This window comes from Peromyscus eremicus, chromosome 9, assembly GCF_949786415.1.
Source record: "Peromyscus eremicus chromosome 9, PerEre_H2_v1, whole genome shotgun sequence".
Classification (NCBI taxonomy): Eukaryota; Metazoa; Chordata; class Mammalia; order Rodentia; family Cricetidae; genus Peromyscus; species Peromyscus eremicus.
In genome coordinates this window covers 52,095,143-52,107,880 of record NC_081425.1, presented here as the reverse complement: position 1 = coordinate 52,107,880, position 12,738 = coordinate 52,095,143, and the positions used below count along the sequence as shown (strand labels likewise).

The 12,738-nt window shown below is 53.3% G+C and overlaps 1 protein-coding gene across 2 annotated transcripts; it reads left to right on the top strand.

The window, feature by feature from the left end:
• The first annotated feature begins 2,241 nt into the window (after positions 1-2,241).
• Egr3 (early growth response 3) lies at positions 2,242-7,614 on the top strand. Of its 2 annotated transcripts, XM_059273383.1 has the most exons (3): positions 2,569-2,679; positions 3,105-3,157; positions 3,973-7,614. In XM_059273383.1, exons 2-3 carry the CDS (start codon positions 3,118-3,120, stop codon positions 4,980-4,982), a joined length of 1,050 nt encoding a protein of 349 aa, XP_059129366.1. In that variant the 5' UTR covers positions 2,569-2,679; positions 3,105-3,117; the 3' UTR covers positions 4,983-7,614. The 2 variants fall into 2 exon arrangements, with proteins under 2 accessions (XP_059129365.1, XP_059129366.1); XM_059273382.1 differs by lacking the exon at positions 3,105-3,157 and having other exon boundaries at positions 2,242-2,679.
• Positions 7,615-12,738: the final 5,124 nt, after the last annotated feature.

Genomic DNA, 12,738 nt, shown 5'->3' with positions numbered 1-12,738 from the left:
CAGCCAAATAGAGCAGGAGAAGGGGCGCGGCCGGCGCGTCACCGGATCCGCTCCTTGTATGGCTCTTCCCGGCTTGGCCCGCTGCCCCACGACCCTCCCTGCAGCCGCGGAGGCCCCTCCCGCACCCAGCCAGGCTCACACCGCCGCCCACGCCCCTGACCGGCCGCTCCCCCCTCCAGGGATGGAGCCGGGGGCGGGAAGCGCTGCATGCCCTGATTCCGGCCGAAGCCCGGGACCGCTGCAGCGCGCAGTCTCCCCGCGCCGCGCGGGCGGAGGAGAACCCGGGGGCGCAGTGCCTCTGGAGCACAGGAATGGGTAGCCTGGAGGGAGAGGCGGCGGGGGTGGCAGAGTGGGGGCTCACGGGCGGCGGGAATCCCTCCTTTCCTAAGAGGTAGAGAAGATCCGGGGGAGTCTGGGCCCTTCCCACCCTCTGTTCTCTACCAAACTGAGGGCAGGAGAGAGGGAGTGAGGTTGTCATCCACCCCCATCACAATGCGCAGCTCGGGAGTTCCTCCCACACGTCCCCGGCCCCGCATGGACCTCCCACGGTGTGAGGCCCGGGGATCCTCTCTTCCTCCTTGTCAACACTCCCCCTCCCCCTGAGAGATGCAAGTTCCCTCAACCCCGACTCTCCAGCGGGGGACGCGGGATTCACCGCGCCCACGCGGCCACTGAGGAGGGAATCCTCCCCCGCCAAGCCGGTGTGATTTGGGGTCGCGCCTCCATGTTCCCTCCCTCTCCTCCCCCTAGCTCTCAGCCAGGCTGCGCGCTTCAGGAGCAGGCCTCGGGGAACACATCACCCACCCCCGGGATCCGCTGTCGCTCGGGGAGATGACAGCACCCCGGGTCGGCACAGGGGCCGCCCTTGACTGCAGGCACCCTCAGGCAGCAAAGAGGACAGCCCTTTGGGAGAGACTATGGGAGACCGCCGTGGCGGCTTAGAAACCGTGGGTTTCCCATCCTCCTGCTGTAATTCAGCCGCAAGCCCTTCGCGGGCTGCAGTAAACAGCGACTGTGCCCGGGCCTGCTGGGCCCTCCTGCCATCCTGTGGCCAAAGGGGTTTGCTTTAGAACCGTTAGGGAATTTATCTGGGAATTATTTGGTGCACGTGTATTCTATCTCCTAAACTTCACTCTTTCCTCTTCTCCACCAAAATCTCATGACCTCGCCCCTAAAAGTGTGGGGCTTCTGCCCCCTGCACAACCAGCTAGTAGGCTGGGCCACTTTTGCGCACAGCTAGGAGTCAGCGCGGGGGTCAGGAGCCAAGGGAGGGGCCAGGGCTGTGGGCGGTGAATCAGAATGATGTAGGCAGGAAAGTTCTAGGTACTAGAGCCCTAAGACATTGGAACCCCTTCCCCAAAAGGAAATACTCCCTCTCTCCACCTGAGTCCAGTCCAGGGTAGGATGCTGAAGGAAGGGTAGGGTTGGGGTGGAGGAACCTGGCCTAAAACAGTCACCTCCCCCTTCCCCAACAATTCCCAGGCTGCTAAGGGACCTGTCGCCTAGTGTACTGAACTCTTTCTTTCTGCTGGGAGTGCTGGAGGCCAGTTGCAAACAACTCCACCCCTCCACCTCCTAAACGTTGTCTCTAATGCAGACCTCAAATAAAAACCTACATGTTTGATTACTGGGTTTTCGACTGTGCACTGCGCACCGCGCGCTTTGCCTTGGGCTTCGTCCCTCCTTCTTTTCTCCTCTCGCTTTCCTTCTTTTTAATCTTCTAATTGACTTTTTTTTCTTTTTTCTTTTTCTTTTTTTTCTTTTTTCTTTCTTTCTTTCTTTTTTTAAAAAAAAAAAAAAAAAGAACGGCGAGCGGTGCGGGCGCTGCACGTTGGCTGTGGCCCGCTTCCTGCTTTCTAATGTTCCATTGTGAGGAGCTTCCATTGTGACGTCGCGCCCCTTCGGCTGGGCTTTGTCTGTCCATATATGGGCAGCTACGTCACGGAGCTTTCCCGGGGCTCAGATAAATAGACTGGTGGAGTTCCCTGGCTGGGAGCTTTTGGGCAGCAGTGAGCTAGCTAGGAAGCGGCGGGGCTGGTGGTGGTGGTAGCAGCGGCAACAGCAGCGGCAGAGGAGGTGGCGGCGGCAGCAGCGGCGGCGGCGGCGGCGGCTGTGGCAGATCGGGGGGCGGGGGGGTCGGCGGGCGCGTGTCTGTTTGTGAGATCAATACTGAAGCCGCGTCTGACCCCCTGGAGCCTAGATCCCCCCCCCCAGCCCAGCCCCCAGCCCACTCCCCGCACACGCCCCACCCCACCCCCACGACCCAGCGTCGCACCGCACCAGCTGAAGCACCCGAGAGGATTACCCTCTTTGCCCCTCTCCCACTCCCCCCAAAAAAGAATAGATCCCCTCCCCTGGCCCACCCCTTCCCCTCTTCCCTACCCCCTCCCCCCGAACTTTCCCTCTCGCATGCTTTTCCCCTGCACCACGGATCGCCTCTCGGATGCCGCTAGCCTGGAAGCTGCGTTAGGAACAGGCGGCGGCGGTGGCGGCGGCGGCGGTGGCGGCGGTAGCTCGGGACTGCTATGACCGGCAAACTCGCCGAGAAGCTGCCGGTGACCATGAGCAGTTTGCTAAACCAATTGCCTGACAATCTGTACCCCGAGGAGATCCCCAGCGCGCTCAACCTCTTCTCCGGCAGCAGCGACTCGGTAGCCCATTACAATCAGATGGCTACAGGTAAGGGTGGCGGTGAGGCGGCGAGGCAGCAAGGAAGGAAAGGGGGAGGAAGAGGAGGAGGGAGCAGCGAGCTAGCGATGGATGCATAGATCGATGGATGCAGAAATGGATGGATGGAGAGACGGATGGAAAGATGGGGGGCGCGCTGGGAATTTTCCGGGGGGCGAGTTGCTTTTCCCACCCACTCCTCCCGCCCTCCGAGATCGGGAAGGCTTGGTTGGCGACGCCACGGTTGAGGCTTTGGTTCTCCCGGGTGGGGGCAGCCGCCGACCGGAGGGAGGTAGGTGCGAGCAGCTCTGGGGTTCTCCCTCTCCATGCTGGGGGCTCGATCGCTGGGCTGTGCACAAGGCGTGGTGCTGTAGCCCCCTTTCTCGGGAGGAGCCCAGCGTCTTTTTCACCCGCGCTCTCCCCCCTTACTCCCTCAGCCTCCCACCCGGGATGGAGCCATGTGCGGCGTGGAGTCCCCGCGGTGGGAGAGGTACTGCGACGCTGCCTTTCCGGGCGTTCAGCAAAGCCATTGGGGGTGTGGGGACGGCGGGGAGAGGGAGGGGGCTCACCCACGGGGCGGGGGAAAGGGTTTGCCACCGGGGGCGATCCTGGGACCCGGGAGCTTGGGAAAGGCAGCTGCTCCCGCCGTGGAGACACCGGCCGGTTTTCTGCCGCTCTCCACTCTTAGCGGGGTCTAGGCTTTTCCCCTCCAGCACCAGCCGAAAGCTCCTTCAGGCCGGGAGGAGACTGGGGCCGGGAGAGGCTCCCTTTACGGGCGGCACCCTTCTGCGCTCCGAGGACAAAAGCATCGAAGCGCTCTGGGTCGGCCACCCGGGCTCAGCGCCCGTAGGGGGACATCGCTTGGGGCATGAAGGCGCGGCGTCTTGGAGTAGACAGGGCCGGGGGAAGAGGCCGAGTTGTGTGTGCTGGAGAGCGAGAGCCGGGCGCGCTTCGGGTCTGAAACTACCTGTAGCTGCAGCTACCTGTCCTCCCCACCTCGGGAAGAACAACAATGCTCTCGCGCGCGCGTGCGTGTATGTGTGTGGTACGTGAGTGTGTGCGCGGCGTGTGCGGTGTGTGTGCCGGAGCCACTCCACACCCCGATCCGTAGTATTTTGCTGTATCCAGGTTGCGCCGGGGAGCGCGGCACCGCCCGCTTTGCGCCGGGCTCAGCGTTCCTCTTACCCCACGCGCTGCGCACTCCAGCCGGCCGCACCCTCTACTCCTAGGCAAGGACCGGGGCGCCGGAGCCCGGAGCCGGCTCGGCTTCACTCACCCCTCCCCTCTCTCCCCCGCTCTCCGCAGAGAATGTGATGGACATCGGTCTGACCAACGAGAAGCCCAATCCGGAACTCTCTTATTCGGGCTCTTTCCAGCCAGCCCCCGGCAACAAGACCGTGACCTACTTGGGAAAGTTCGCTTTCGACTCTCCTTCCAACTGGTGCCAGGACAACATCATTAGCCTCATGAGTGCCGGTATCTTGGGGGTGCCCCCGGCCTCAGGGGCGCTCAGTACGCAGACGTCCACGGCTAGCATGGTGCAACCTCCGCAGGGCGACGTGGAGGCCATGTATCCGGCGCTGCCCCCCTATTCCAACTGCGGTGATCTCTACTCGGAGCCCGTGTCTTTCCACGACCCCCAGGGTAACCCTGGGCTCGCCTATTCTCCCCAGGATTACCAATCGGCCAAGCCAGCCTTGGACAGCAATCTTTTCCCCATGATTCCTGACTACAACCTGTACCACCACCCCAACGACATGGGCTCCATTCCGGAACACAAGCCCTTCCAGGGCATGGACCCCATCCGGGTCAACCCACCCCCTATTACCCCTCTGGAGACCATCAAGGCCTTCAAAGACAAGCAGATCCATCCGGGTTTCGGCAGCCTGCCCCAGCCGCCACTCACTCTCAAGCCCATCCGGCCCCGCAAGTACCCCAATCGGCCTAGCAAGACCCCGCTCCACGAGCGGCCCCACGCGTGCCCCGCAGAGGGCTGTGACCGCCGCTTCAGCCGCTCGGACGAGCTGACCCGGCACCTGCGCATCCACACGGGCCACAAGCCCTTTCAGTGTCGGATCTGCATGCGGAGCTTCAGCCGCAGCGACCACCTCACCACTCACATCCGCACGCACACCGGGGAGAAGCCCTTCGCGTGCGAGTTCTGTGGGCGCAAGTTTGCGCGCAGCGACGAGCGCAAGCGCCACGCCAAGATCCACCTCAAGCAAAAGGAGAAGAAGTCGGAGAAAGGGGGTGCGCCCTCTGCATCCTCGGCGCCCACCGTGTCCTTGGCCCCTGTGGTCACCACTTGCGCCTGAGGCTCGGGCACCCAGATCCCCTCTTTTCCCTTCCAGTGCCTCCTGGCTGGTCGCCTGAAAGCAGCGGGGAAAGCCAACCACTGAGGCGCAGGGGCCGCGCCCTGGTCTCGGCCTGGACGTGCGGCCCCCTTGCCTCCCCTTCGATGCCCCCCATTCCCACCCTTTCACACCGGCCGATGGTTGGGGGATAGGGCTGGAGGCACTTTCTCCTTGCTGCCCCCCCTTGCCAAGGCGTGGGGGCGGAAAGGTGGCGTCTAGCCCGCTTTGTTCAGTTAGGATCGCCTTGATCCAGGGGCCGCTGGGCCGCGCCAAGGACCTGCGGGGGACTGAAGGCGGGGCCCATCCAACCCTCGCCAGACCCAAGCACCTCACTGTTTCCCCCTCCAGTGTTTCCTTGTGTTCCCCCTCGAACACCCGAGAGGGGGAGGGGGTAAGGAGCGCACCAAAGCGCAGAGCTTGCTGCCCGCCGCACGCACGCGCGCTTGCGTGCGGTGATGCGCGCGAGTGTGTGCGTGCTCGCCTGTATGTATGAGTGTGCGTGTGTGTATGTGTGTGTGCGCGCGCACGCGTGTGTGAGACTCTTGAGCTGAACTGGGCTGTGTCTACCCCCAAACTCTTCTTCACATAGGGTCCCCAAGCCGTTGGGAGATGTCCCAGGCTGGGGACCTGCATGTGGCCGGAGGAGATGGTCTTCCATCTGCTCCGTAATAATGTTTCTTACAGAAATGCCTCGGACGCAGCTGCTGCGGTACTGCTGCCGCCGCCTCGGGTTTGGCCCCCTCAGAGCCCCCTCCCTTTCCGAGCGCTTCCCTCTTAGGCCTCAGGGCAGTTTGATCTTTGGGGAGAAAGAGCCACCATCTCCTGAGCCTGCCTTTAAAAAATATAATTTGCTCAGCCCCCCACTTTTCAAAATCTGTGTTCTTGAGCTTGCCCTCTGCCTTTCCCTCCTATCATCTCCTTTTCCCTCTCAGGTTCTCACTAGGTCTCTCAAGATCTTTACCCAGAAAGGCAGGCCTCAAATCAACCACCCAGCTGTTTGTCTCTGTCATATACCCATTTCTCATTCCCCCATTCCTGGGAAAGCTGGCTCTGTTCATTTGCCCTCTGTGATCGCCAACACAGCAGATAGAAGTGAAATGTATGTATATGATGTTGGTGTGTGTATGTAGATGTGTGTGTTTCTTTATACACATATGTTTACATAACACATGCTCTGTATTCCTGGCAAAATCAAATCTAAGGCATTTGGTTATCCAGCGCAGTGCACTGGAATAAAGAGAATTTGTAGGCATATACAGCTTTAAATGATTTATTTTTATGAAAATGTTAACTGAGGAGATTATATCTACCTGTGTATGTGTGTGACTCTGTGCACACGTGTATATATGCATACACATTCTGTTCAAATTGTCCTCAAAAATAGATGGGGATTTTTGCATTAATCTGTGTTGCTGAATGAGGCACATCTGTTTCATGCCCCATCACACCTTTTCCCTGCCCTACCTCACCTCTTCTCAGGAGCACCTCTACCCCAGCTGTCCTGCCCAGCCCTTCCTCACACAGGGTGGCCCTTTTTGAAGTGGAGACCTAGAGAAGGGTGCTCTCTCTGACACAGCTTCCTCCACAGTCTTGACTGAATGTATACTGTTTCCTATTCGCGTCATTTCTCCTGTGGCCAATGAGCTGCCCAGAGAGAAGCGACAAAGGTCTGGAGTTTACAGAATGTCTGTTTTTAAAGTCACTTTATGCGTTTCCCACTTTTTTTTTTAATTAAAAAAAAGCACCGTCTTTTGGTGGTGGATAAATAATACTAAAAGGACTCTAGTGAACAGAGAGGAAAAACTCGAAGAGTAGGGGGATTGTGAATTTCCAGGTACTCGGGCTTTTTGTAGAAGGAGAAGTTTGCCAGGAGGGCCCATATTTTTTCAGCTGAAGGGTAAAATCTTTCTTTGCAGAGACAGTATTTTGCTGAATACTTTTTATAATGTGATGATTATTTAAAAAAACACAAAAATTTTGGTCAGTTCAAAGCTGGAAGGAGGAATCAAATATCCTTTAATATTTTTTCTTCCTCCTTCTGAAATATGCATGTCACTGCATGATAACTCTGACTTTTCCTTTGTTTTAATAAAACTGTTCTCAGACATTTAAGCTAAACTAAGAGAAAAATAACTTTGTTGCCAAAAGGTTGTGCTATCCCGATTTTTTTATATGTCTGCATGTTTAAAGAAAAAAACCAACAAAAGAAAATGCACTCTAACTTATGTGAACTGAGAGAAAAAAATATCAGGTTTTAAACAGGAAAACCTATGGGGAATGATATTTTTTGAAAGACTTTTGTATACAGTTGAGTACTTAGAAAAAGACAAACCAGATGTAATATATTTTGTGGATGTTTTTATTTCTTGGATTTATAGTACCTTATACTAAGGTTAAAAAAATGCTTGATATTGTGAAAAGGTGAGATTCTTCACCAACATTTCATTTACTCCTTGTCACATTGTTATGCCAATATAATATAGTTAATGAAAACAGCATTTTTAAAAACAAATATTGAAACGGTGTAATGTTGTACCATTTGCCCTGTGAGCAAATGCCAATACAGTAAATATATTGTGTTTGCTGACAATCAGCCTGCCTTTACATCTCGTTTTATTTCTTGTTTTCATGGTATAAAGTTTTGGTTTGGCCTGGGGTTTTTGTTGGTGGTGTTGTTTGGTTTTGGTTTTGGTCTTGTTTTGTTTGGGGCGTGGTGGTCTGGGCAATAGGTTGTGGTGCCTGGATTTATACTCCTTGCTCTGAGAAACCTCAGAGTAGAACTGATGTCCCTGGTCCTGGGTCAGAATTCTGTGTGGGTTCTGGTGTTTCTAATCCAATGTTGAGTGCTGGTTCTGAGAGGATTCCAGTCTGCCCTTCTGGGATTCTCAGACAGAGTGATTAGCTGAACAGGTTGGATAAACTCAACTCATGGGAGTCAGGGCAGTGACTTGAATCTTCTAAAACCTTCTTTATGGTTTCCATAGGTAAGTCTCTCAGTTAGCAAACTATTTCTCTGTTGGTCTTAGGACAAGACCCTCAAGGGCCTCTGGAACAGCACTGAGAAATTCTCTTGCTTAAGCTTTTGAAGCCTGAAGAGACAGGTGGAGACTTGACAGGGATTCTTCAGGGTTGGCAAGATAACCAGAGAGATTGGCAGCTCTTCTGTGGTCAGATAATGGGGAGAGGGGAGTCTAGTTTTAAAGTTCTACAGCTTTAATCCCACTCGGACAGGCTTTTCAAAGTCCTCCCTGCTTGTCAATGTCTAAGAAAGGGGCTCTCCTTAGAAAGTGGTTCTTGGGAGTGACTCAAAGATTTTATACTTTTAAGGGAAGAAAGGACCTCTGGGATTTGGAGAACACAGGGACAGGGAAAGTTTGTGTAGTGTCCATGCACTGCATCTCATGATTTCTATCTCCTGTGAAAACAGTGCCTCCCATGCCCTCCAAGTTATCTCCCTCACTCTTAACTGACTTGTCCTAGCGTTTCTGCCCTTGCTCTTAAGGGAATACTTGCCCTTTGTTTCTTGTCTGTACTTACCTTTTCCTTTATGCTCTACTCCTCAGAATCCTTTCTTGTTCTAGAGTAGTCTTTAGACAACTCAGTCCTGCCTCCCTCCCTGTAGAAAACTCACCTGAGCCCCTCTGCGGCGTCTGACATACGATCTGCTTCACCAAAAGTTGGTGCCTGATGCCTGACACTGGGTTATGGAAACACAGCACCAGATTGTGATGGGGAGTCGGTGTCTCCGTTCTACACATACACACCGAGCCAGCCCACAGTCACAGAAACTGCTCTTGATACTAATAGCAGGCCCATCTCAGCAAGAAATAAAGATGTTATTTCAGGTTGGCCATAGCTACCCGTAAGCTAAGGCCAGAGCTGGGTGGAGAGGGTGGTGGGCTGTGGCCCTAGAAAAGAATGTTTTTGAAGTGAGAGATGAATAAAGAGAATGCACTATGTAAGCTTAAATTCTTGCACCCACACAATTCTCACTCACTGTCTGCCATCTTGGATTCCTTTCTCTCGCCTTATGAAACTTAAGAATTCCAAACTCCGGCATTATACACAGCCACATAGAGCCAGCCTCCCTTTCAACCAAAGGAGTCCAAGATGGCTGAAAAGTCCCAGTGGTTGAACCTATAGCCCAGCCCTTTGCTGAACTAGATGTTTCCTTCCAGATGTCTGTGTGGTTTTTCAGGTGAGTTTTATCAGAGTTGAAGATATTATCGCTGGATGTCTTCATAGTTAGCATCCTGCCCCACCTGTCCCTTCTCCAACCAAACCAGGCCTTCAGAGTTGTGCTTTCAACAGTATACCACGCTGCATGATTAATAAACTCACTTCCCATTGGTGGATATTACTCAACCCAACCTGGTTCAACCACTGGGTTACTTGGCAATATGGCAGACTGCCTGGCTGGCACCAACCCAGTGTGGTGTAATCGCTGATTCAAACTTTGTAGCTAGCTAGATAAGGCTGCCCTAGATAGCATCACACTTGCTAGCCAACCTGACTGGGTTTTGTAAGTGGAGAAGAGATTTGAGCCTGAAACTTAAGGACAAAATGGACATAATGGGGCATAAAGCTATAGACAAATAGTGCCGTGGCTTGAAGTGTCCGGAGGAGAAGGAGAGGATATTGCACATATGTGCACACATGTACCACCTGGTGTGGCACATTGAAACTGATGCCTGCAAAAATTGTACTTGGTGAACCGGGATTGGGCCAAAATGAGATACTTTTTAAGAATTTGAGGTGAGAAGTGTGTTTTTGTACAGTAGTGGTGAACAGTGTGTGTGTGTGTGTGTGTGTGTGTGTGTGTGTGTTCATATTCACAAGTGTGTAAAAAGGAATCACAGGGTGGATTTTGGTGAATGCAGGCAGCATCAGCTTCTGGATAGTTGTTAGTATTTTTTTTTTAAGTGTTCTCTTTTTGACAGTCTGGAATTTGCCTGCATAGATGAGGGGATTGTGAGTTGCCTCTGCTAACCCCAATGAGCTCCCTAGTGTTCTTGGTAAATCTAAGGAAAAGTAGAGACCTCTGTGTGTCCCAAAGACTAGAAATCATGCCCCTAGTGACTAGCAGGGAAACATGACCTTCTAAAAGGTGCCATGGAGTTTTAAAATTAAGATCTCCTCCTAGATATGCTCCCAAAAGGGGAATCTCAGAAAGCTCAGTCTTAATAGAGATGAGAGAGAACTCAGAAAGAAAATAGTTCAGAGCCCCTCGGCCAGACCCTAGAACAGCATCCATCAGACACAGAGACTAGAGGACATCTGTGCCCAGTAGCTTCTCTCAGTGTTCCAACTCTTAAAACTTTACCTTTCCTTTGTTTAAAGGTTCCCCTCATTCTATTGTTTAAAGGTTCCCCTCATTCTACTGTTTTCAAGTTTGGTCATCTTTACAGTTCAGTGCCAGAACAGGGGAGGGACAGGGTAGAGGCTGTGTGATAAAGCTTCTCCCCGTTAGCATGTGGTCTTTGATGTGCCCCTGACTGTTACTGCCCTAGACATGGCTAGGGCTTCTCTCTGGTCTGGACCTGAAGCAGTCCTTGCCACCAGGAGGCCCTGACTCTAGGGTAGACACACCATTTCTTTCCAACTAGCAAACACAGATATGACTGAAGGTTTTGCCAACAATCTCAACACGGCGCTGATACAAACAAAACACGGCCACGGAGCTGCAAACACGGAGAATGTCAACAAAAAGTTTAACTGCCAGGCTGGGTGGGAATCAGACCCACCAAGTGGCTTCTTTAACGCTGCCTAACCTGCTTCCTGGCCACCCCTTCAGGAGTTCCTCAGAATATTCTCTCGGGGTCAGGACACACGGTCTGGTCCCAAATGTCCTTAAATGGAAAAGGGCCTTTCTGTAGGTCTCAAAAATACCTTCCCCGGTCCTTAGGCCTCACCTTCTATCCGTGCAGTCTCTTTCTTTGCTCTGTGACTCAAACCCCTGCCATTGTGATCCAGTGGTGTTCACAGGGCCTTGACAATTTCACGTGAAGTATGGTCACCAGTCCCTCAGGCTGGCTTTCCTCACCCTGCTTGCCCAGGCCTGGCAGCCATCCGTGACTTGAACTTCTCTTTGTTGCCGTCATGGCCCATGCAAAGGTCTACTGCTCAACCGCAAATGGGACTGCCCTTGGCATCATCTACTGAGTTCTTCACTGGAGTCTCAGAAAGTCCGCCACCTCTCACCCCTCTAAAGGAAAAGAGAGGCCGCTTGCTCTTGAGGGTGGGGTTACCTCATCCTTCTCAGAGAGCATTGCCTTTATCCCTGGGCCTGTATCCTTGGAGTAGCACACTCTACTGGTTACTGCCCATCGGCCCAGATCCATCAGTTCCTTGTCCCTACCAAAGTGTCAGACTAGTGACCAGAACAGTACTGGGACTTTAAACCCTTTGGCATCTTCTCAATAGCAGGCCAAAAGAGCTCTGGGTCCCTCAATAATTAGCATTGTGCTGCAGGCTGTATAGATTCTCAAGGTCTTTAACTGCTCCCTGATTGCTCTCCCTACTGCTTAAGAAAATCGGTCAAGCTGTAGGTTCTCACAGTCTCCTATGGCTGCCTGCTTGCTCTCCCAACTCCTTCGGAAAACCAGTTCATCCCAACAAGAGAATCAAAAATGCAGTTGGCCCATGGGCTTTCTCGGGGTCCTAAAGAAAATTTCCTCTGGGCATTCTTATTCAGATCTCAGTTCTAAAAATTAGGAGGAGGTCATTTGACAGGCCCATCAGCCCTTCTGTGTTCCCTTCTGACTCTTAACCTGCTTTGGACTTGTGACCTCCATCCAAGCTCCAAATCTCAACCTGGCCACTTCATTACAGTGTGACTGTCCACGGGCATTGTTACTGTTTACTTGGCAGTGCTGGGCGTCAAGTCCAGGTTTCACATTCTGCACAAGCACTCCACCACTGAGCCATGTACCCAGACCAGTTGCCTGTCTTACTGAAGCTTGGTGTCTGCCTGTCCTTTCATAGCTGTTGCAGAGTTCAAACAAGGTCGTCTACGCAGTGCTGGCTCATTGAAGACACCCTGCTAGTGTGAGTCTTGTCTCTTAGTCCTGTCCCATGCCCCTACCTTCTAAACATCACTGTGAGTAAAATGGCTGGCTGTCCAACCTGAGACTGGTGCATTATCTGAAACACACGCAGAAGACAGTGTAGCCTCGCCAGTTCAGCCAGCCACTGAAGATGTGGGTCCCCGACATAGGTACTCCCCACTCCCCGCAAGTCCTTCGTCCACCCAGAGAGAGCACAGGTTCTTTTCCCTCTTGGCCAGAGCTGAAGTTCACAGTTGTCATTTCCTGGCCTGGTTCCTGACCCTTCCTGGATTCTTCTGACCTCTCTCTCTTACTGAGATGGGTGGATGTAACGCCTTCCTGATCCAGTATCGTCTGCAAAGTCAATTAATGTGTCACTGGGCTGTTGCCTGCTTCCTGATTCTTATCAAGGATTTAAATAAAACGCAGCTGGCCCAGTTCTGCATTCTGTCCATCCCTCACCCTTGATACCAGCATGGTTCTTAGTCATCACCCTTGAACTCAGCTCTCAGCTTCCAGTTGCTGGCCTTGTGGCACCCAGCCCCAGTTTTGGAGTGGACTAAGCTCCTGAGACTTGACGGCATGGTGATCTCTGAGAGAAGCACAGACATCGAAGCCCTTCTCTCATCCTACCTCTTTGGGCAGATTCTCTTAAGTTTGTCATTTAGCCC